This window comes from Colius striatus, chromosome 1 (assembly GCF_028858725.1).
Source record: "Colius striatus isolate bColStr4 chromosome 1, bColStr4.1.hap1, whole genome shotgun sequence".
Taxonomy (NCBI): Eukaryota; Metazoa; Chordata; class Aves; order Coliiformes; family Coliidae; genus Colius; species Colius striatus.
In genome coordinates this window covers 200,136,619-200,161,772 of record NC_084759.1, presented here as the reverse complement: position 1 = coordinate 200,161,772, position 25,154 = coordinate 200,136,619, and the positions used below count along the sequence as shown (strand labels likewise).

The window sequence follows — 25,154 nt, the reverse complement described above, 5'->3', positions numbered from 1 at the left end:
AAGGAGGCTGGAGAGGATTAAAACCAAAATATATCAGATTATCCACTTATCAATAAGCATTGAAATGGCCAAACTTAGGATTGCAAGAACAGAGTCCAGCTTAGTGTTTTCACAAGTTCAACACTCAGAGGTCAATTCTGTGTATAAAGATCACAGTAATAACATACTCAGTACTTACAAAAGGCTGTCCCAGAGAAATGATCTACACCTGACATCTGCCATTCATGAATTGCACACAAAAACAAGAGTGTACTTTTAACTGATGTGGCAGGCACGTCTAAACACAAGTAGATTTGGTCATTTGGTGGCCTCTTGGTCAGGTTCCCAAGGAACTGATGAAAGAAAGAAGCCCTATCACCATGGAAATCTCTCCATTTCCCACACTGCTAAACCAGATGGAACAGAATTTTTATAAAGGTACTTAAAAGTAAAAAAGAAAACAGTCATTATTGAGAAAGAAAAGAACCATCCTGCAGGTCCTGTCTTCTGGTTTGTAAAAATGGTACATAGAGAGTCAACATTATCTTTAATTCCATGTTTACAGCAGACCTGGCAATGTCACACCAACAATATGCAGTTATCAATGGAGTGAAAGTGAAGAGATTGATTTCCACTAGGCAGCTGAGAGGTGTGCAAAAACCAAACACAGGCAGGAGCAGAAAAAACGTTACTATTATTGCTATTGTAGTCTTGGGCAGGGGTCTCAGAGCCCAGTGTCCAACTCTGACTGAAAAACAAGGAGAGAAAACTGAACTCAGCTCAAGGAATTTATAATCCTTGAGAAAAAAGGGTCACACAAATGGGATGGGCAAGTGTGCAACAAAAAAAGGGACCATTTCAGTATTTTTAGACACATGCTTCTGAAACAGGGCTAGCTGGTGAGTGTAAGGAGACTGAGAGTAAGCACAACTCTTCCCATGCTAACAACTTCACAAAACCACTGCATGAAAGGCATTAGCAATAGTAAGGCCACAGCTGCAGTACTGCCTCTAGTTCTGGGCTCCCCAGTTCAAGAGAGATATAGAGAATTGCTGGGGAGAATTTAGCACAGGGTACCAAGATGCTGAGGGGACTACAACATCTCTCTTATGAGGAAAGGCTGTGAGACCTGGGGCCTGTGAGACCTTCTTCAGTGACTGAAGAAGGACCTTATCAATGCTTATCAATATCTAAATACTTTCCTCTGTAGCCTGACCCTCTGCAAGGATGTCACACCATCTCTGAGGGCTCCCCAGAGAGGTGAATACAGCCCCACACTCCGCCAATGCTCATTTCCAATAGCTATGGTCTTTCCCTCTGAATCCACACAGTATCTCATACAATGGGAACCTGATTAGTGACTTAAGACTCCTATATACCCCAACCAACCAACTGCAGTTCCTGCTTGTGACCAGGCCCTAGGGACAATCTGTGACACCAGGCTGTGCCCAGGCCACCACTGCAGGGGCCTCCTTGGGAATGGTGACTGGTGCCTGCAGAGGAATCCACAGTCTGGCAGCCTGGGAGAGCTTCTCTTCTCTAATTTGCTTGTTCTTCTCTTGAACAAAAGTCAAAAAAGCTTTGCTGCTTGATGTGTGGTTTGGGAACCCCAATGGGGAGAAAAAGGCTTGGGAATGCAAAAGGAAGGAGGCAGGAAGGTGGGACCTCCCCCTTCTAGTCCACCTGAGCTGTATGGTATTAACCTCTCTATCACAGAGTCAAAGACTGGCTTGAGTTGAAAGGGACTTTTGAAGACCTAGTCCAACACCTCTGCCATGGACAGGGATATCTTGCATTAGATAAGGTTTCTCAGAGCCCCCTCCAACCTGGCCTTGAGCACTTTCAATGATGGGGTATCCACAGATTTTCTTGGGCAGCCTGTGCCGGTGTCTCAACACCCTCATCATAAAAATTCCCCAGTCTTTCTAGAGTCCAACCTAAACCTGTGCTCTTTCAGTATAGATCTGCTGCCCCTTGTCCTGTCATCAAAGGCTTTGGTAAGATGTCTCTCTCTGTCTTTCTTATATGCCCTCTTTATACACTGAAAGGCCACAGTAAGGTCTCCCCAGAGCCTTCTCTTCCCTGGGCTTTCCCAACTCTCTCAGCCTTTCCTCATAGCAGAGGTGCTCCAGACCTCTGACCATCTTTATGGCCTCCTCTGGACCTGCTCCAACAGGTCTGTGTCTGTCCTGTGCTGAGGCCCCAGATCTGGGTGCAGCACTGCAGGTGGGGTCTGACCAGAGTGGAGCAGAGGGGTAGAATCCCCTCCCTGACCTGCTGCCCACGCTGCTTATGATGCACCCCAGGACATGGTCGGCTTCCTGGGCTGTGAGTGCACATTGCCACATCACGTCCAGCTTTCTTTCCTGCCTGCCTGCAGGACCTGGCACTTGGCCTTGTTGAACCTCCTGAGGTTCACATGGGTTCACTCCTCGAGCCTGCTGAGGTGCCTCTGGATGGCATCCCTTCCCTCTAGCAAATCACCTGCACCACTCAGTTTGGGGTCATCTGTAAACTTCCTGAGGGTGCACTGGAAACCACTGGCAATGTCATTGGTAAGGATATAAACAGTCCTGGTCCCATTATGGATTCTTGAGGGACACAGTGACATGTCTGAACACAGCTCATTGCCTTCTGCAGGGAAGAACTTCACTGGCTGGATTCTACTAAACAACACAAAGGAAAAATAACCACTTCTGATTGGTTTTTCATCTTTTTTTTCCCCCCAGCTCTGAGTGAAAGACTGCTGCAACTCACAAGGGAAACTAACTGCCCAGGAGAAACACTGCAACTGATTCAACAAGTGCCACTGAATACCCAGAGTAAAAAGGGAGAATTTCTCCCCAGCTAATCATCTTGTTGCAGATACATTCAAATACTTGTAAGGATGGCAGTTAAAATGTTTTCAGACAGGAAGAATGATTTTAAAGCAAACAGTCCTTCCTTTAAGTTCTCTGCTTGTTTTTTGTCATGGATGTAGCCTTATTCTCCACTTTTGTATCTCTGTCATGGAAAAGGATTAAAAGTGCCACTAAAGGATATGTGGGCACGTGGTAGAGGAATGTTCTAATGATAATAATGCAAACAACATGACGTTGTTCTTGTGGAGATTTCATACTGGCTCAGTTATGTCTTGGAATAAATGAAACCACAGTATCTGACAACCCAGCTCTTTGGAGGGAAGAAGGGGGCTATTGGAGCCAGGCTGAGGAAAGATCCAGAGGATGTCAGCCCTTGGCATCTTGTTCCATCACAGCTTTTAGGAATGGGCTCCCCTATCAGGGATCAGGCATCAGTGTTTGGGCAATATTGTCAATGCCAATAAAGATCACTGTTATTTATTACAGTGGTACCTGGTAACACCATCGCAGATGAAATTTATCTGTTGGAAATACAACTCCCCCCATTCTCTCAAACACAAGGAAGAGGTTAAACCAAGCCATGGCATTTGCTCCAGTATTACAAGCTTGGTTACTGACAAACATTTCTCTGTGTAACAGACTGCTACTCTAACAGTGCTGCTGCATCTACTGAAAAACATTCCTTTTATCACAGTGCTGCTCAAATTAGAGTTGAGGTTTCTTTAGAAAGTATTTAAACTCCTTTTTCTTCCAGTTAACTTATTACTAAAGCTTTTAAGGAGGAAAGAGATACAGATGGAGTGAGTTCAGCTTTGGGTTTTTGCAGATTATTGAGCTCAGAACAGGAAGGTATAAAAAAGTGTTTACGATCTAAACCTAATATAAGTGTAACTGTGGGAAAGTTTGCCAGCAACTTTTTAACATGTATTAGAACTATGACATAGCTGCAACATATACTTTATTGCAAAACTGCACATATTGAGTGAGCCCTCTGGAGCCATGTCCTGCCTGCTGCTCAAAACATGATCGACTAGATCATGACCCTCTGGACTGTGGCCAGTCAAGTTTTGAATATTTCCAGGGATGGAGAGATCCTGCAGCTTCTCTGAGCTCCTATGCCACTGTTCAACCATCTGTATGTTGTAAAAGCTTTCCTTATATCATGTTGACATTTTCCATGTGTTCAACGTCTCTTGTGCCTCTGAGAAGAGTCTGACTCCATCTTTTCTTCACCCAGCTCCATCTTCTCTCCACCATACCATTAGGTGGTTGTGGACAGCAATAAGGTTTCTCCTGAATCACCTTCTCTCCAGTTCTCTCAGCCTCTCCTCAGATGTCATTTCACATACATACTTCACCACTTACCTGCTTCAGTACTGTAAGTCTTGGTGGCCCTCCACTAGACTCAAGCCAGTATATCAATATCTTTCTTGCATGGGCAGAGGAGGCCAAAAGTGGTCACAGAGGTGGTTATAAAAGGTTCTCCTGCCTCTTTTTGCTGCCAGTGGCCTTACAGAAGGTCTTGCCATTGCTGCATGTCTCCTAGGTTAGCAATCTGTACCTCAGGATGAGTCATAGCCTATAAAATAAGCCCTAGTTTGCAATGCAGCCCATCTTTTGGTAACCAGGGTATTTTCCCTACTATATCAGCTTGTAAAATACTACAATCCAGTTCAGAATCTCTGGGCTAACACTAGTTCTTCGTTTGTTTGAAAGTATATGAGTTCTTCTGGAAGCTAGAAGACCACTAAGAAAAATCACCTCGTGCAGGATCTTCACACCAACTAAGCAATTTGCTCCTTCAAGAGAAGGCCCACCACCCTTCTTACAAGCATCAAATTCATCTCAGTCCTGGTATTATCTTCTCCATCTCCCCACAATCCAGCCACTAACTCCTAAACTATTTACAGAGCAGACACAGTCAAATGCAATGCAAGGCTTGGAGTTTTGACTGAAGAAGATCAGTTACACTGTCATTGTGTTTCTTGTCATTAAGGTTACTTTGCATCTCTGATATCTAGGAAAAAAAACCCTCTTATAGGAAGACTGAGTTTCTAACCTTAGAGCCTGACATCAGAAACAAGGATCATTGGCTTAAAATTAACACAAGCTGTCCCTGTAGAAGCTATTTTTAACAACTGAATGAAAGGGAATAAAAATAAGACCGCATATTTTAATAGATCCAACACACGTCAGAAACTCTAATCCCCTCACACTCTCTTTAGCTGAGAATATGTTCTAATTACATACACAAAAGAAAGCAAAAAAACCCCATACCTTTTATTGCACCCACAATGTTTTGGTCTAGTCCTTTCCGGTTGTCGTTGAGCCCTCTTTTCCTTTTGCCGTTTGGCAAAGAGTTAGCCAAAGTCTTGTCATCAAAAAATGCACAGACCAGCTTCCTAAAGAGCAGACTTCCTGAGCGAGTATAGTTTGATAAGATAGAGTCCAGCTGGGATTTCGGCATGAAGACATCAAAGCCTTCTGCAAGTTGCACTTCTGGCTACCAAAAGAATACAAATGTTTTAATTAAACGAACATTCAAAGGCTTCAATCACGCATCTGGTGAGACTTTACAATCACTTCATCAAACCAGGAGTACTTTCCGCAGCTATTCAGTACCACAGCAGCCTACTTTGTTGAAATCAAACTTCATCAGTGAATAAGCACCCTAAAAGGCAAATCAAATAATCACCCTCATGTCTAGCCACTGTAATGGTTAACAATTACTGGCATTATTGCTAGGCATACAGCTAACAAAAAGAAGAGAGATACCTTTCAATATCGGATAATAATGACAAACCAGAGGATCACCCCAGAGCAATGCTCCTACAGGATGCTTTTGGGACATTTATCTAACCATTTTATGGATGTGTTTTCCTGCCAAATGATGTGAGGGAGCATGCTGTGGGGCAGCCAGACATTGCACAAACTGGGGCTCGCAGCCTGTTCCACGTGGCTTCCCAAGAGAGCTTCCAGCATAGATACAGCTCACGTGAGTAGAAGTGGATGATGAGTTTGAGGTCAGCCTTGGAGCCAGCACTTGCTCATCATCCACTTTTCCCTCCTTTTCATAACTATATCCTTAGAAGAGGATGATGGTAGATAGACAGTTCACTTCAGCACAAAAAACCTCAGTGGTTTTACATGACTGTTTGAAAATGAAATGGATGGGAAGAAGTAACAAAATCATCCTGTATTTCACCAGAGTCTCAGCTCAAGTACTCTGCGGGCCAAAGCAGATCAAGGCCTTCAAGTCCCCTTACTAAGAGTCTTTTTGCTGCCCCTGTCTGTACATATCAGAAATTACACAAAGCATACTTGCAGTATTTTCTTCTGTGATTACCACACAGTGCTTACACAAGACATCTGTGCACAATAGTTACAGATCTAGAATGAAGATACATCATGAATAAACCAACATTTGAAAGATATTATCTGGAAGCTGGCAAAGAGGGAAAAAAAGCCCCCAGTAGTCATGATGTGAGAAAAGAAGATAACACTACAGCCTTGTTCCAATAACTTGCTCTTTTTTCTCCCCTTGCATGAAAATATATCCACCAGCGATGGTGTGTTTTCAAAGGTGTTTACAGAGCAAAAGCAAATGCCATCTCCCATCAAATCACCTGCAAATGTCTTGAGTCTAGACAAGAAGAAAGGGCTGCTAATCTCAGAAGGGTTTGGCTGTGTAACTCTTTTCCCATGAGACTCGGAGCTCCAAGACTCCAAGAGACTTGGAGTAAGCAGGGTATTTTCAAAGCACACTCTGACACTGGATACTCATGTGCACTGTGTGATCAAACTGAAGATTCCAATGCCAGGAAGCCAGGACGGAGAATCTGAAAACATGCAGATAGTAATAAAGCCCAAAATTTAAAAATCTAAAAAGCACAAGAGTTTCTCAGCTTGTTCTGGATGAAAAGCTGTTTTTACCCAGAGAACTTTCAAAATGCTGGATCCAGCAAAACAGTCAGAGTGATTCTATTTGACATTTGACAATCTTCTGATGTAGGTGGCTTTTTAATATGTAACTTCTAAACTTTCTGGTGCCAGAAAAAGATTTTCAAGAGTAAATAAATGTGGGACAAGTTTCCAACCTGGGAAAATTTCTCCTTCACGTTAATCAAAAACCAGAATGTTGTTGTCATGGTGATGAAGGTATCCTGTCCTGTTCTGTACTTGGGTCTTGGGTCTTATGACAACAATCTAAGATGACCTCGATGATACAAGACACCAAGGGCAGACGTACCATCCTCACTAATAGAGCTATAAAGCACATTTCAAACCTTACCAGCATGGAGCAGTCAGTATTATTTTAGTTTTGGCTGGTTTAATATAGGAATCAATTTGTATATCAACAAAACAATTTGAAGGCAAAATGCTGATTTACTCTTGCTTTCATTTAGTAGTAAACTATTCTTCAGTCAAAGACAATCAGTACCTAACTGAACTTTGAATGCCATTTCTCAAAAGGAGAAGCATTTGTTAGTAGATAGTGATCACGGCACAAGGAACTGGTGGCTAAACTATTAGTGTGCAATAAACTAAAACAGACCTGGATGCCAAAGGCTTTTGCAGTGCTAAAATTAACAGGCAGTGAATTAGATTTAATCCCTGACTTTTTAGTAGGCTGTACTATGTAGATTAGAAATGATTAGGTTATAAATGAAATATTATAACAGTAAAACAAGCACAAGAAAGCTTAACTAAGAGCAACAGATCATTACATTTAAAAAGGAGGTTCTCTGATTTATAGGTCAGATTAAGAACTTGTCTCACAAAAGACTTTGTTCACCTCCTTAAGCAGCAGCATTTCACTTCAGCAAATCTGAACTAATTGCACTGGTTTCAGTAGCCTCAATCTGATACACATTAAACCAAGATGTTTCTTCAAGTTCAGTAAATGTTGGCAAAATGACATAACACAAAGGGCAGAAACCCCGCACAAAGTTCTCAAGGGAACAGTTTTTTCATGCACTCAGACATGCTGGTTGTGAGCACATAAGAGATCACAGAATCTCAAGGGCTAGAACAGACCTCAAAAGATCATCTAGTCCAATGCCCCCGCCAGAGCAGGACCACCTAGACTAGGTCACAGAGGAACTTGTCCAGATGCCCCCAGAGAGGGAGACTCCACAACCCCTCTGGGCAGCCTGTTCAGTGCTCTGTTACCCTCACAGTGAAGAAATTCTTCCTTGTATTTCTTTGGAACCTCTTATGTTCCAGCTTATACCCATTGCCCCTTGTCCTATCATTGGACATCACTGAGATGCTTATGAATAAAGAAAAAGATAACACCACCACTAATTCTGAAAGAAGGGACTTTCTTTAGCCTTCTCAAAACGTTTAAGGCTATGTTTTATTTTTGCTGTTAAATATATCTGTTTTCAGAATTTGACTGTTTTCTTTCCAAAGACAAAACGAAACAAATTTGTTTGTTTCAGGGTTCTGGCTCTGTGAATTTAGTCAAACAACTACTGTGGCAAGCAGGGGCCGAAGCACAGGGGGGCAGGTGAGGACCTGATTTATCAGCCACATGTTCTCCCTCCTTTTTTTTTCCTTAGCTCAAATTGGCACCTACAAGAACTGTGTCCAGGAATGGAACACATTCATAAAGGCAAATTAAATTCCATCACAAGTACAAAACCATTTTCTAAATCATGTTTCAAGCTAAAAAGACTGCCACAAGGAAAGAAAAATTATAAGCACAAATTGTGTGCTGGAGATAAATGACCAGTCCCTCCCAAAACCATTCCCTCAAACATTATGAGGCATAACACTACAAAAGGAAAACCTCTGAAAAGGCATCAAACTAGTTACTCTGTATCACTACACCAACTCTATGGCCTGACACTGCAATCTAATTAGTGGTGTGGCTTGCATCTATGTAACTGAATTATCCTGACTGCTCTTTTTTATTATTAGTTCCCACTTCCAGAAAGGTAGAATATAATCTGCTGCATTGTTTTCATTTATGCTTATTGATACTGAATTTAATTATGTTTTTCTAGCTCATAGTACTTAGGAAAATGGAAACTGCCTGCTCAAAATTAAAAATGTATTAGAGAAAGTAATGATCGGTTTCCCCATCAGTGACCTGGTTCAGATGACATCTATTTGGTCAATAAACAAAGCCAATCAGCTGCCAGATACATGAAATTTCTATCAGTGTGTACAAAGAACCATAGAATCACTTTGGTTGGAAAAGACCTTTAAGATCATTGAGTCCAACCACTCACCTCACACTGCCAAGCTCACCATTAACCCATGGCCGTCAGCTACATGGCTTTGCAATATCTCCAGGGATAGGGACTCCCTCGCCTCCCTGGGCAGCCTGGGACAGTCTAACAACCCTCTCAGGGAAAATTTCTTTCTAATCTCCAACCTAAACCTGTCCTGGTGCAACCTGAGGCCATTTCCTCCTGTCCTACCACTTGCTGTGAGTGACGAGACTGACCCGCACCTCACTGTAACCTCCTGTCAGGTAGCTGTAGAGAGTGATCATGTCTCCCCTCAGCCTCTTCTCCAGAAACAATATCCTCATTTCCCTCAGCTGCTCCTCATCACACTTGCTCTCCAGACCCTTCCCCAGCCTTGCTGCTCATCACTGCACACACAGATGGGCATGTTACTTGTAATGCATGTTACATTAATCAAGAAAATATGCTTATTGCAATTTTACATATAAAACTATTTTTAGAGAGGCAAATTTTGGCCCTTTTAGTCACACTGACATTATCCCCAGCATCAAGGCCCTCATCCAGCAACCACAGTGACAAAGACCAAATGATCTGAGTCAGGAAAGACTGAGGTATGTACTTTACAGAGGTGAGGAGTCCCCTAACGCCAGTGGGCCCAGCCAGGCACTGAAACACAGCACTCAAATCCAGCTAGGCAGGGGAAGGGCTTATGTGTGGAGTACACGTGTTCATCAGCAAGCGACAGGGTTGGGAATCGTTTACACATGCAGCACTTTTCACAGCTCCTGATCTCACAGTGGCCCTTGGCAACGAGAGAGAGGAAGAACACGTTTTCAGTGCAAGCTCAGACAACAGGCAGCCTTGAATGCAAGGGAGAACTACACACTCATGAAAGCTGCAAACAAAACAACCCAAAACTTTTAACCAGCACTCCTCACATCAAATCCTCCTGGCTCTGTTCAACCCTCCCCAAGATCTGCTTGATTACTCTAGCAACAAGTGGGAACACACATCAACCTGACTCGAGTACTGATTCTCCTGAATGAGTTAGTGCTTTAAAATCCTGTGATCCCACGTATTAAAATATTAACTTACATCTGATGAAGCTGATTCAAGGATAATTCCAAATCCTGAAACAGGGGTTTCTGGTTTTTGGGGGGGCTCAGTTGCTTGCAGACTGGATCGTTCCAAGTTTGCTGCTAGTTTCTTTTCATTCTCTGCAGAGCTGGGTTTCTTGTTCATGGAAACTGGGTCAACAGTTTTGAGGGGCAGTTTTTTCTTTTTATTTCTCTTTCTTGATATTGTTGACTTTTGTGCACAAATCAGAGGAACAGGAGGCTGCTGTCTGTTTTGAGTCCCGACTGGATGAAAGAAAGCAATGAATTAAATGTATAGAAAAAAGCACGTGTAGAATGACCCAGACATACCATTGAGCTGCCAACACACTGAACTGAACTTCTGGATAAGTGGCATAGTTTCCAAGGCTGTTTGTGTATGCTGAACTGTTACATTTTATCACCTTTGTATAACTTCCCAACCTGTACAATACGTATAACAACACTGAGCTCCACAATGAGATGTTTAGAGGCACAGAACAGTGTTTCAGGAAAATTAAGAATACATGGTTCTTTCTCCTACTGACCACTGGATGGTTGGTGACACCAAGGACTTAAGCAATGACTAGTTTCTGTACCCTCTTGAATGACTGAGAATCTCACTGTCTTTGAGCATCTTTTCCTGATAAAGATAACACAAGTGCTAATGCAAATAATTATTTTTATGAATATAGTCACCAAGTTAATTAGCTCTGCAAGAACATTTCAAGTACTATTATGTCAAGAAGGAGTGAAAACATTATTCAGTAGTTTCATTTCTGGGAAAAAAATAACCCAACATTGAATCAGTTTGTTTTGCTCGTACACAGAAACTGGCAAGTCATGTGTTACCTCGGAAATCTAAGAGACTATATTTTATAAATAAGTCAATACATTTATCATTTTTTCCAGTATCCACAATCATTTGCATGAATTGAAGCACCAATTCTGAACCCAGGTCAATGTGGGTGAGTTCTCCAGCAGAATGCCATGTAGATGCAATTATATGTCAGGATGAATCAGTAAGATCAAGGTCAAAACAAACAACTAAAAAAAAGCCAAAAGTGCTCCACATACAAAGGAAACTCATTCAAGCTATAAGTGAACTACAAATAGTCTTCATCTACAAAGCCTGAGAAAAAAACCCAACCATCAGAACACTGGAATCCTGTTTATTAAGATTTCTGGGCTATTTCATTTCTAGCAAGGATCTACAAGACTGTAATTTGTAGTTTCTCTTTTAGACAAAAGGGTGTTTGAATACTAGAATAAGTTACTACACTTTCAGTTCTATGTTTGAATTTTAGTTTTTCTTTTTTTAGCAACAAAAGTGCCACCATTTCATCCCTACCAGCAGACATGAACTACTCCCAGTGAATCGAGACATTTGCTAATGAAGAATGTACTTATACCATAGACACATCATAAATAAGAAATGTTCCTGCTATTGAGGAGACAGCTCTTCTGGCATAAACCCCAGTTCTGTACCTGTCACCCACAAGCCATTTTAAAATCATACATGTAATTTCAGTGAAATTGGTGCAACTGTGTAAAGAATTCCCTGTCTCAGCAAAGAGTGTAAAACTGGGCCTTTATGTGCTTCTTCATAAATCAAGGACTTTGAGAAGAGCATTTTAATGTGTATCAACTGATATTACAAAACTTGACCCTTCCTGTTGCTCACTCAAGCATTACAGGCTGTGGAGACAAGGAGTTTAGTCAGTCCTTCACTCCACCCATATTTCAGTTACTCAAGACTCCCTTTTCTTACAGAGGTCTTACCCAGCCACTCTAAAGAGATAAACCTCCACAGCTCCACTCCCCATCACTCACACTGGATGGGCAAGCAACAGAATCTCCCAACTCTGCCAACTTATTAGTAATAACCCTGATTTTGAGGAAGCAGCCTATGATGAGCTACCTAACTGCCAGCTGCCATGGTCCCTAGTGCTGTTCTGTTTCAGCTCCCAGCCTAGCAGAAAACCAGACTCAATAGCTTTCCCCAATGAATAGATTCTTGCTGGTTCAGCCAGCAGAAAGAACTGGAAACTAGGCTGAAGAAGGGTGGAGGCCACAACATGCAGCAGCTAGCTCAGCTGAGGCTACCACGGAGCTGTACTTTGGAAGGTCTGTGAATTAAGTGTTATACAATAACTTTAAATGGATTATGGCATATTGACCTACCCATTCAGCTCCTATCACTACAGTATCTAATCATATTATTTTTTTTTTTAACTTAGCATTAACAGACTCCTACAAGATAATATCCCATGTTACAGGTAAAGATATGAGAAGTAAAAGCTACATTTCCAAGAAGCCTGGGACAATCTGACTTTGAATGATGTGTCAAGAGACCAGGAAACAGTCCAGGTTTTTCCTGAGTCTCCACATAGACTTTGCCTTACAAGACCATTCTTCCTAACAAGTGGGTCATAGAATCATCAAACTGTTTGTGTTAGAAGGGATCTCCAAAGATCATCCAGTCCAATCCCCTGTAATGAGCAGCACCACCTTCAACTAGATGCTCATCACGGATACACACGTATGGGATTGGTCACCGTACCTGTTTGAATCTGCATCAATTTCCGCATGGTCTTGAGCTCTTGAAGAATAGCCTGGAGGGTTGACTGGCAGTTACATGTACAGCAGTTTGGTCCAACTGATGAATTCACCATTGGGATTTCTCCTAAAAGAGAGAGGAATGAAATGGTGGAGAAATTATACAACCCGCACAAAACCATCCAAACAACAATTACCCGCAGGCCTTTGAAACTGTTACCAATATACCCCATCGTGACCTTAGATCCAAAGCAAGAAAGCAAATAATTTTCTACAGGGACCCTTTCAAGAGGAAGAGACCACTAGTTTTTATCCAATTACTGTGCAGTTATATACAGTAGGGGATGGAATGCTACATGGGCTGGAGGAGACTGTGAAGAGTGTGAATACAATGCACTCCTCACAGCAGGGCTCTCTATTGTCAGGCTAGTTCATCTTGAATAACAATAGCACCAAACCTCATTATAAACATACTCACTTTATCACATACACATAAAAAAGCCCATTTCCCTGAACAGTCTTACAAAGAATGAAGACAGTCTGTGTAATAAAGGTTTATACTGTACATTAAATGAGGGCCTAAGAATTTTTCAGCTGCTTCAATGTTACATGTGAGTCTTCACCATGTGAAGAATTGAGAATGAAAATGAAATACCCTATTCAGAGAAAAAAAACCCACAATAAACAGGATGGAAAAGAACCACCAACAAGGAGAGCTTTCAGATCTGCTCTTCTGTTTGCTAGGTTGGGATTGCTTTCTATGGCATGTTTTCCAGCACTGTGACCTACGAGATGGGCTTTCAATAATTTCCTTTTGAAAATCAGTGGAACAGTTCAACAGATTCTTCTTTTCTAGTAATGCTTACTGGTGTTTAACTGAATCTATGTAACTCTAGTTCTAGCCCTTAGCAGTGCTTTTACTTCTGCCTTGCTTTCCAGAAGTTTTGCACTGTAGGTCCCAAATTAGGACAAGTTGTAACGGCTGAGAGATTTAAAGCTTTACCTGAATAGTTGTATCCTGCACTTTTGTTTAAAATAGCTATAGCCCTAGCTTTAACACTGCAATTAAAAGCTCAAAATTCAATAAAAATACCTTGAAACTGAGGCCAGATGGGAGGCATCCCCCCTTCATTTCAAAATGTGCTTACAGCCTTTTAAATTGATGTCTGTTTTACTGCTCATCAAAGCATGTGAGAGGAGGGACGATCACTTTATGAAGATAGGTATAAATGGATCTAACAAAAATCATCTTGCTTGGTGTCACACGTGGTGGACTTCAGAGAATGTATTTCTCTTTTTCTTCCACAGCCTGACAGTTATCAGGTGCCCTTTAATCACTACCTAGCTAAAATGAACATAAGCAACTCATTTAATCTTCGCTCATAAATCCTCCCAGTTTTCATTATTACTTTTGCTCCCCTCTGAAGCCAAACCAGTTTATTAATACCTTTTCAGGTTTGGTTTGTGTTTTTCCATCAGTGCTGTCTGATATCAGACCCACAAGGGTCCATTGACTTCAATTCTCATTTGAAATGGCTGAAGATCTGTGCACTGCTAAATCATCTCCAACTTTTTCTAGTTCTTTCAGCGTGTCCCTTCATCCTCAAATCTCCCTTCCCAGGCACTTGTTCTCTGCCTCCTTTCATTCAGTCCTTCAGTTCTCGAAGCAACATCTATCAGAGTTGAGCAAACTGGCAGTCATTTCCCAAAAGTGAGCTACTTGTGAAGCTAAACGGATGTGTCACTTAAAGACTGTTGACTAAGTGTCATTCTTTTCCTCTGATATTTAGATTGCCTACACTACTGTGATTACAATTTTGGTACTTTAAAATATCATCCATGGATAGAAACTATTAATACAGGATCAAGATAAAAGGAGTAGTTTAAGAATCTCTGCAGATGTAGCAAATGCAAATGGAATAGTTCCACCAGCTTCTTCTCTCCAAGGTTTCAGCAGCAAATAAAACAACTTTTAGAAGTAAAAAGCTATCTGGAAAACAGGCTGAGAGTCTGAAATTAAAACAAAAAGAGGTTACTGACTCAGCAGGGCCCTGCCTACTTTGATCTCACCCTTCCTTTATATGCTGTCTATTCACTGAAAGTTCCTTGGGGCATGGATGGGATTTTCTTTTCAGTGGTCCATAAAGCATTTAGCCTATTGTTACAGGTACAGAGGGGAAAAAAATTATGTTACCTTCAGCTTTGCAGGAGACTACTCAGAATCTCTCAACCTGGCTTCCCCAATACCCTGTACCTATCTGTTAAAGGTGGACTTTTAAGTAGATGAGATTTGAGACTATTTAATGGAACAGCATTAGCATAAGGTCATGCCTTTCACTAAGATAAGCAGGTACCCCAGAAATGGAGTCTCAGGAAATTAGGAGAGCTTTATTAACAGGAGATAGATACACAGTAAGAACATCCTCCTCTAGTGCTTTCCCAGTTGTTTTAGACTAATAAGCTCCTCAGGATAGAGCCTGTCCTCTCTCCTGATCAGAATCCAGTATTCTAGCGGGCCTCTGGCAATATTATCTGAAAGACTACAGTGGGCTGGTGGCTTCTGTTTCCTTCTTGACAAAGACTCTACATTGTAGTAAATTACATGTGAAAAGTTGGACAAACTGTGTCAGTAAATACCTGTACATCTTTCCTGTGACAATGTAACATGTTCCTAATGAAAGCACGTGGGCACCCAGGCTCCTGATGAAAAACCAAAGGATCTATTTTCCCATTGAGGCATGGGGGATTTACATTATAATCCCCATTAGCATTGATAGAAATTACCCATGTAAATCTACCACAGGTACTGGAAATGTGAAAAGAGACCACCAATATTTCAAATCAAAGCAGGGTTCTACTGACTTCATACATATGCATGAGGGTTTTTTATTTGCTTTCTATCCTCCCTCCTCTGATCAGTTTCTGTGTTGTAAGAAACATCTTGTAGAGCGTTCTCAGTCATTGTTCCAAGCACTATCTTTATCATTTTTAGAGGACAAAAGCAACCCTTTTCAACTTGTTATAAATCAATTTTTAATTTTAAAAGGAGAACAGACTTTTTATTTTTATGAAGGAGTCTTTAAAGAGCCATCTCCCTCTCTTTTGGAAGCTAGCCAGCAGGCAAATTTGATACCAGCTTGTATGACTGAGAGAAGGAAATGACACATATTAGTTGCTTCCCCTGTGTGAGCAGCAAGTAGCCCAGGACGGTGGTTCCTGCAGCTGGGGCTGCTGAGAGTGAATTCACCTGCAGTAACATTGCTGCCATGTAGATAAAAACTACCATTACTGCCAAGTTTGTATTTGAAAAGCATGCAAGTGCAAGCCACTGAAAGTGATCCTGACATAACCAAAAAGCAATTCAGCCACTGCATCACTGCTGGATTTGCTACAGAACACAAGAAATGAAATTGAAATGTTTTAGACAGACACTATGAGCTACTCACTGTTTGCAGCCCCAAAAGGCTTCCACTAAAAGCAGTGGGTCACAGACACATTCCTACCATCCAGCCTTAAACTGAGTTTGGAATAAATCACTTCATTTTTCAAGGATGTTACTCCAGTCCCTTCTCTTGCAGCAATGCCTGGGCTCCTCCCATTCCTCCTGTTCTCTTTTGTCTATTTCTACCAGTTTTCATGACTGCTTTCTATACCAGCACCTATTAAACATCCATTCCAGCTCCTCCTTCAACCATCTTTCCCATGTGAGTAGATAACTCTACTAGTTAGATGGGCTTACCATGCCTATTACATTTAAATTTGAGCCAATTAGATAGCTTACAACATATATCTTGGCTCCCTATACAGTCTCTATCCACGTGGACAGAACTTTTGGACTCAAGATTGCCTGCTACAAATGTCTGGACATCTCCCAGTGATGCCCTAGGCCTGATGGCCCAAGGTAATAAGCTCATCAAGCTGTAATGAGTTTGAACACCACGGTAAGTGCCAAGGACTGGTGTCTCCCTTGAGGTACTGTTCAGCATTTCTGCACCCAGCTTTCAAGGACTTTGTCCCTGAATAACACTTAAAATCCTGAGTTAGATGCTCAGACTCCCAGTGCAAGGGATGGGGGGGATTGGGCATGTTACAGTGGCTGCCCAGAAGAGCTGCATTCTGGGTGAGGAGCAGTTTCACAGCTTGCTCACAGGCCAGAAATGCATCAAAAGTTGTCCTTTCCTAGACACGAAGTTTGGAAGCCAGAGCAGCAAAACTCCCTGGCAGGATGGCAACACCCTACTGCAGGCAGACACAGAGCTGCGCAGATCACCTCCCTGAGGGTGGCCAGCACAGACAGCCCACACCCATCTTTATGCAATAACCTCAAAGACTGCATTCCTCTCCCTGCAGTGGGACAGCTGCAGAAGGAGGGGTGGAAGGTGCCTCCTGGTGCACTTCCCCAAGAGCTGGGAGCCTGGGAATTCTTCCTGTCCAGCCCAGGACATCACTCGACCCAACCCTTTTACTATCTCAGACTGTTGCAGCCTTTAAGAGATCATAAACCAGCCAAACCCTTCCTCATACAAAAAACTAAAACACTGACATTTTCTTGCATATGGGGCCAAATGCTGTCAACACATTTCAGCTCACATGCTGAATCAGGCCCCTAAGGGGATAAAGGTGCTGCTACACCTACTTTCTGGATCCGGGAACTAGGCACCTAATCTGTGCAGGCTGGGGCACTTCCGTGCATGCAGAGAACTGTCCCTGCCAGTGCCCAGGGACAATCAGGGCTAAGAGGGAGATGTGTGATGAATTCTTGGTCCTTTCACATTTAGCAAGTTGTTATGGTGGGATTTGGAGAGCACTGGTTTAGACTTGTATGCTAAATCCCAGGAAGTGGTTTTCCCTTTCCTCTGGACCTGCATCTCTCAAACACAACTATTTTTTTGTATTCTAAATAAAATTAGCATGACTTACTGCAACATCTTTCTCCAGCTCAGCTAGTACCTCTGTGTGAATCATTGTCTCTACAGAGAAACAGTCAATCTGGTGAAACCTAGGCCTGTTTGCTTTTTAGTGCAGTGGCAGTACTTCCTAAAGGACAGTACTGAAAATAATGGTGTTTTCATTGAAATGTTAGAAGCAATGAGACCTTGACAGTGTTTACAGAAGGATATGTAACAGATGCTCCTATTGGGAAGCATGAACAGCTTCAGAATCAACTGGAAATTGATAACGTTTCCAGATGCAATCTTACAATTTTGTGTTTTCCGGAATTTAGAACCGAGGTACTTGTTTAATGTAATCCACTCCCTCTAAATTTAGGGTTGAACGTCAGGAGAAAAACTTCCTGAATTGAATTTAGATTGTTAAAGATGACCTTCAGGAATCTGGCAGCAAACTTCCACTCTCTGGGACTTAACGCAACAAGACAAAATCATTTTAAGGGCACACTGCTACTTTTTAGAGTGGAATTCTCTGCCAGTTCAAGATGGATCACAGTCTAGGACATGGTGTTCACAGGTAGACTCCGTCATCGTTTTTCTCCAATGGTCCTATGGGAATAAAAGCCCAAGGCTGTGATGGCACTTTGTATGTGAAGTTCAGTGGCCAGTTATAAGGCTGATACCATTCCCTCACGAGAGTCAGTAGAATCCTGCTCTGCTAGTGGTGTCACAACAGTGCCACATTACTCACTGCACAGAGGAGTGGTAGAGGATGACATTTAATTAGCTATGAATTTAATAACAATGGCAAAAGCTGTTTTAATAAGCACTGTATAGAAATTAAGCCTGTAACAGCATTGAGTAATTCTGTCCTATCACCAGGAACCCATTTTAAAAGCTAAGACAGATGGTAGCAGAATGCACCATGCCCACTTTCGCACCTTTTCAAAGTGATAACTATGTGCTCATTTTGTAGACTCTGAACTATAACTGCATTCAGTGCAGCAGTACAATAAATCATCACAACAAAGGCAGAAATGTAGTACAGTATGAGGAGAGAGAGAGAAAAAGTCTAATTCTCAGTGTGGAACGCAGCTCGTACCGTTGGATGCCACGGTGCTTCGCGTCTGATTTTGGAACGTTTTGGATCGAGTTCCGTATTGCCCTGAAAAGTGGCTGGATTGGGGTGATAACTCATTCCATGCCCCGCTCTGGGAAGGATGAAGGCTTGTCTGGGACTCCACAGGGGGATTCAGGCGCTGGGCCCAGGCTAAGTCTAAATCCTGGGGCTCCTCCTTCAGTTTCTCTCCTTCTTTGCCAACTCGTTGATAGATTCTTCCAGTGCTGTCATTCAGTAATCTTCTCATCCCTGTAATTTGTTTTTTAATTTCCCAGCTTTCATCTCCTAATGAAAACAGAGCCACAGTTATCACTGTAAATTAGCAAAAACGGTAATGGGTAGAGATTAGTGATTTTAGATGCCAATAAGAGTTGGGAGTACAAAAAGAAAGAAAGAAAACGGAGAAAGAAAAGCGATGGCTGAGTGGTACCAGGCTACACTTTAACACAGCGATGGCTGACATCTCTCACGGCTCAAAGACCTGCTGAACTTGGCTTTCTTAATGCCATTTCTAAAGCTTTGATGAGTAAGATTATTTTTCTTCAGAAGGAAATAATAATAGCTACAGCAATTTCAAATAAACTACCCTTTTAAGAGACTGATCCTATTCAGGCATTGACATCAGCGGATATTTTCCCCAAGTAAAGCCTGAAGGATCAGACCCTTTTTATACCAGTTTGCTGTATGCTGAAGATCCTACAAAAGAAAAAAAATAAACCACAAAAAGCACCACACCACACCACACACACAAACAGAGAGCAACACTGCATCTATTGATTGAATGAACAAGATCAGTTCCTTAGTCTCCAGAATTTAATAACACTGGATTATACAGGAATACATTAAAAAAGCAGCTAATCCATGTAGAACTGGGTAGAGTCTAACTGCTGGATGCCTTAAAAATGGAGATTGTGAAAACATATAGAAGAAAAATGTGACTGTTCCAAATAAATCCTGGGCTTTTAAATAATAACAATTATATACTTTAATACTTCTGGCACCATTTAAGTATTAATTTCACATATGAAACTGCAGATTGCACAATGAATCTATGTGTTTGGGGCTGATAGGAGCTATTCTGCTTGTTAAAGCATACGTTACATTTCACTAGTAATAAGGAAGTGTTTATAGCCCCTTCCGAAATAAGAAGCTTCTGTTTTTCTTACTGGTAATAGAAAAATCAAACATCCTAAGCAAATGGAATAATAAAGATTGAGAAATTGATGAATCAACTTTCCTTTACAGTATATTTAACGCAGTAATCCTTGGTATCCTCTATTCAATTTACATTTATAAGTAAACCTATTTTTGGCAAAGCAAGAGTGCAGAGGAAACTTCAGAAGAGAAAAAAACAACCCTCCAAAAACTAAGAAGCAATGTGTATCATCTCTGGTTCCATAAGGTACTTGAAAGCATGCTGATGCCAGGCAGGTGAACAACTTTAGGAACTCAACAGCACTATTCAGTTGCCTAAATTCAGGTGTACAAGACAGCTGAAGACAGACAAAAAGACAGCTGAAAGAGCAGCAATCCCCTTCCCAACATGGGCCAAGCTCAATGTGGCTGGGACATGCTGCAAGTGCAGTGTTCCCAGGGATGTGAAGCACCCAAAACACAGTGGTTTTGCTCCAGGAGGTGAATAAGCAGAAGAGGAGATGATCTGTATGATCCACTCCAGCCTCTGCTGAATCAGAGCATCTCCCGCTTGACCTGGTGCACCGGCTCCCTGGGACAGCGCCAGCTGGCTCCAGCCCACCCTGAGAGGAGAGTGGGTGGTTTGCAAGAAAGCTTCCAGTCCAAACTTAGAAAAACATTTGTCAGTGCTGTACAGTGATACCATAGTACTGCTTACACTCCAACTAAAGCAGCCAGAAAAACCCTTCACAAGGAAGTTCTGCATTGTATTTATTTTGTCGGTTTGCCTGCGGATTTTTGGGTGTGGGTGTGAGTTAATTAACAAATCACAGCACCAATTCCTTTAAAATGACACTTCTTGGCCTCAACCCAACCAGAGATTGACTGTTTGCAGTTCCCAACCTTGAGAGGCTGCAGTATTATTGAGATACTCAGACCCGTACACTGAAGACCTGTCCTCCTGTCCGTGGCTGTATCCGCCCATATCCAAGCTCCAAACGCTCTCACTACATCAGAGTGTGAAGCAATCCCTCACTGTCACACCACTTAGCAGTATATTGGTCTCTCAGAATTTTATGTTGAAAATTTGGACTCGTATTGATAGCAAAATGTATCTGAATTCCAAAAAAAGAAGCTCCTCACCTACTCCCTCCCGTTTGGTGTAGTGACTTCATGCTTGTCAGGTGACACATTGTTGGAAAGATTAAATTTCCCTTACCCAATTACATAAAATATTAATGTTAATTGAGCTTATTCAGCCTTGATTCTGGGCCCTTGCTCCTTCATACAGAAGCCTTCCTATACCATGACACAAGCATACTTACCCCCAAATAGCAAACTCTCTACATTTATGACACAACAAACCCTTAGCTTACATCCTATGTAAGGATGTCTTTGTGTTTAGGCACCTCCCTACTTCAAACATGAACTTGTTTGTTGGGGTAGAATTTTTTTTTAGGGATTTTTCTGTTTGAGGTTTTTTGTTAGCTTAGGGTTTTTGGTAGATTTTGGTTTTGTTTTTTAAATACCTCCTCTGTTTTGTAAGCAAGGGCATTAAAAACACAGAGGGTATAAGTCTGACTTAGCCATCAGTGCAAGTTTCCACCCTCTCTCTCCTAATTATGAGCTTTTACAGCTTTTCATTTGTAACTGCCCAGCACCAGCAGCATCCTTCCTGGCATGGGCACAGAGTAGCTGATGTTACACCATCTGAATCTGTAGGCAGGGGCAGAAACGGTAACAGATTTAACTTCTTGCTCCTTGGTTATCTCATTTGGCTATTAGCTCTAGAGCCCAATGATAGCATTTTGTTATCAGCTATTCCACTGCTGCTGATTTTCACAGATAATAACCATGTAATTTAAAAATGAAGGAGGAAAAAAAAAAAGAAGGAAAGACAAGGCATAGAGAAAACCAAATAGCTCAAGCTACTAAGTCCTATGGAAGCATTGCCCAACCTTTTCAAATGCTGAATAGGATAATCAAGCACCAAAACAAAATAAATAGTAATACAGTAAAAACCTGTATCCCCTATCTGTGAAAAGCTTCCCCAGATAGCTGTTGAGGCCTGAGAGGAGCAGCACATATCTTGGCCTTTCCCTGTACCACTGCACACACACCCAAGAAGATGGGGATGCCTCTGTTTGATAGGTTACAGGTTTTGCCTTTTGACTTCCCCAAGTAATCCCTTTGGCTTTATCTGAAACCAATGAAGTTACTTGCAAAGCACTAAAACACTTAGAAAAATGCTACTGGAAATAAATACACATGGCAAATCACAGCCCTGTTTTGGGGCTTATATGTCACCTTACATGTAAGGATAATAATCAGAGCAAAAATGCATTAATTTTTAAATGACTATTGTAACTGTTTCAGTGATTACCCCTGAAATACATGATATTTTTTCCCCACGTGGCCTGGCTAATGTTATAAAAGAAAAAATGCAAGGCAAAGCTCTTCCACAAATACTTCATTAGTCATAAAAAAGTATTTCCCCCCAAATTCATTTCCATCTCTTTCCCTGCTGAAAGTGTACACATCATCTAACCTTGTTGTAAACATGTTAAAAACTACAAATGCACTAACCTACATCAGAACTGTTCTAGGATGAAGCAGTAACCACACATGAAGTGTGCACCTGTTTGAAGCAACAGATCAGTAAATCACTCCAGTTAACAAAATATTCCTGGTAATTCATTAAGTCCATTCTTTGCCCCAATATGCCTGACCATCTTTTCACTATTATGCTTATTAAGCAATATAAATATAGCAGTAAGCTATTGTTATTTTCCTAAGTAATTTGTCAAATAGTATCACAGTGCTACAAAGAATGTTAAAATGATTTGCAACCATACCCATATGTTGATGTGTTAATTTTGTTCTGTTATTAGAGAAGTGGTAAATACATTTCATAGAATAACAGAATGGTAGGGGTTGGAAGGGACCTTTAGAGATCATCTAGTCGAAGCTCCCTGCAGAAGCAGGTTCACCTAGATCAGGTCACACAGGAATATGTCCAGGCGGGTCTTGAAGACCTCCCAAGGAAGGAGACTCCACACCCTCCCTGGGCAGCCTGTGCCAGGGCTCCATCACCCTCACAGTAAAATAGCTTTTTCTTATGTTTAAATGGAACTTTTTTTTGTTCCAGCTTCATCCCATTATCCCTTGTCCTGTCACTAGATACAAGAGAAAAAAAGGGATGTCCCAACCTCCTGACACCTACCCTTTAGATATTTGTAAATATTAATAAGATCCTCCCTCAGTCTCCTCTTTTTCTAGACTAAACAGCCCCAGTTCCCACAGCCTTTCCTCGTATGAAATATGTAATTAATTAATTTGTAATTAATGGATGTGTTTTAAAGTGTATAAACAAATGAATAGAGTTAAGGTTGGACAACTATCTGTATTTGATGTTCTCTTCCTTACGTAAACAAGTAACTTATAGTGTTCTCTTGGACATATTTTGCAATAAATTTCTTCAACAGTTATGTTTCTCCTGTGTTTTGGGAAATATTCATGAGTACCTGACTCAATTAATCCAGTTTGATTTCCTAAGAATAAGTGTCCAATTCTATGCTGTGTTGTGTTTTGGCAGACATAACTCCTACAGAGTCTTCTCCTTTCTTGGCTATCCAAACAGGGCTTTTCCCCCCATCAGGCTGCCTGCTGAAGCTATGTTGTATCTCACAGATTTCTATTTTTATGTCAAACTAGGCTGAAATTGGTGGAGGAGTTTAGAAGTTATTGAGAGAGTAGGAATAGTAGTGACAGCCAGCCAGGCAAGCACATGTGAGCTGACAGCATTTGCCTGGTTTGTAAGGAAATACAGCTTTAGAGGTGAGAAAAAGTGGAAGTCGATGCACATGGCTTGAAAGCTCAATAAAAAACAATAAATAATTGCAACGGGTTATAGAATGAAAGATATTAAACAGCAGTTTATTAGACAGCACTTGAATGCTGCCCTTCCTGGAAGAGGGCCAGCAAAACTGGGCTGCTGTGTTTAAAGACTTTGCAAGGGCTCATTGAGAGCATTTCACAGAATGGGGAGGCACGTGCATGCAGAGCACACGGCTCTGCTGTCACAGCCAGGATGAGCTCACCAAAACACCTTTCGGGATGTTACATGATACTCAAGTATTTCCTTCAAAGACAGCTATCCTAGAAGGGAGCTGGGCACCCCTTCTCAGCAAAAAGTACATCCACATCAGACCATAACTTTCAAAACTCAAGATATTTTTTGCTACCTTCATCTTGTACCGAAAGTGGTTCTGAAATAGAAAACAGTGAAAGCCAGCACGGGGAAAGCAGAGCCATGGATCAAAGGTTTCCCAAATCACTTGGAAGGTTGTTGGGACTGCTCTGTGGGTGACTTGAATTGGGCATCTGTGTAGCTAAAGAGATGGGGTAAGCAAGTATTTCAAAGAAGTGATGCCAGTCTTTGCTGTGATTGCCCAGTCTAAAACATCCTTTTAAAGCACTCACCTATCTTCATATCACAAAGCACTAAGATTATATCTGAAGAAAACTGGATTACCCTCAAATTAGGTCCCCTACTCCCAAAACAAGCAGGGAAGTATATAAGGCTGATGGACACCCCTGCCTACAATGAGACACAGAAAGTTAATCAGCATCACAAACAATTTGCATCTGCAAAGCAATTTGCAGAATCAAACCCAGGCCCTGGGGCTGTTCAGGACCTGAGGGGTTGTTTATCTGGAAGCTAGATAAGCCTCCATGGCCCCACCACTGCTACCAACAAATAACTCTTCACAGGAGCTTGGTGAAACACTTTTGAATCAAATCAACAGGAGCAGATACAGAAGCAGAAGTTGCACTGCAACAGCTAAATCACTCAGAGCAGGACAAGTGAGCAACTATTCAGTAAGCATATATATTAATGGGGTCATATTGAAGAAGTAATAATTGAAATGCAACCACTTCCCCCAGTGCCTGGAAATACCCCAGGTCAAGATGATGTTTCAGCCCCAAAGGGCGATGTTTTACAAAGTTAGATCATTGGAGAACATAGATACATAAAATAAAACTTTCATGTATTCTTAATTACAGAAGCTACTATTGCAATGATCAGACTTGGGACGTAATTCTATTAAAAGTAACCAATAACTTCCCAGACTTGTGTTAAGTCAACTTTTTCCCTGTGAATAAATTGAGAAGGATATTATTTCTAGGATGGAATAAATTCTGGAAATTAGTGAGTAACTTATGCATCGCTCCCCTGCTCCAAGAACACATTATTTATTTTTACCATGACACAGTGAAGTTATTAATCTGCTGCCTTCCATTTCAACAATGCGAAA

The 25,154-nt window shown here is 41.5% G+C and overlaps 1 protein-coding gene across 4 annotated transcripts in view; it reads right to left on the bottom strand.

The window, feature by feature from the left end:
- The window catches only part of BEND7 (BEN domain containing 7), a 49,387-nt gene that overhangs the window by 16,480 nt on the left and 7,753 nt on the right, over positions 1-25,154 (bottom strand). For 2 of the 4 annotated variants that reach the window (XM_062019930.1, XM_062019939.1), the window contains exons 3-6: positions 18,685-18,987; positions 12,698-12,820; positions 10,136-10,401; positions 5,118-5,343 (exon numbers count right to left, since the gene is read on the bottom strand). In XM_062019930.1, the coding sequence (XP_061875914.1) occupies positions 5,118-5,343; positions 10,136-10,401; positions 12,698-12,820; positions 18,685-18,987 (918 nt within the window). Of the gene's footprint in view, positions 1-193; positions 333-4,205; positions 4,420-5,117; positions 5,344-10,135; positions 10,402-12,697; positions 12,821-18,684; positions 18,988-25,154 lie in introns of those variants that run through there. The other 2 variants (XR_009820997.1, XR_009820996.1) reach the window with 2 other exon arrangements.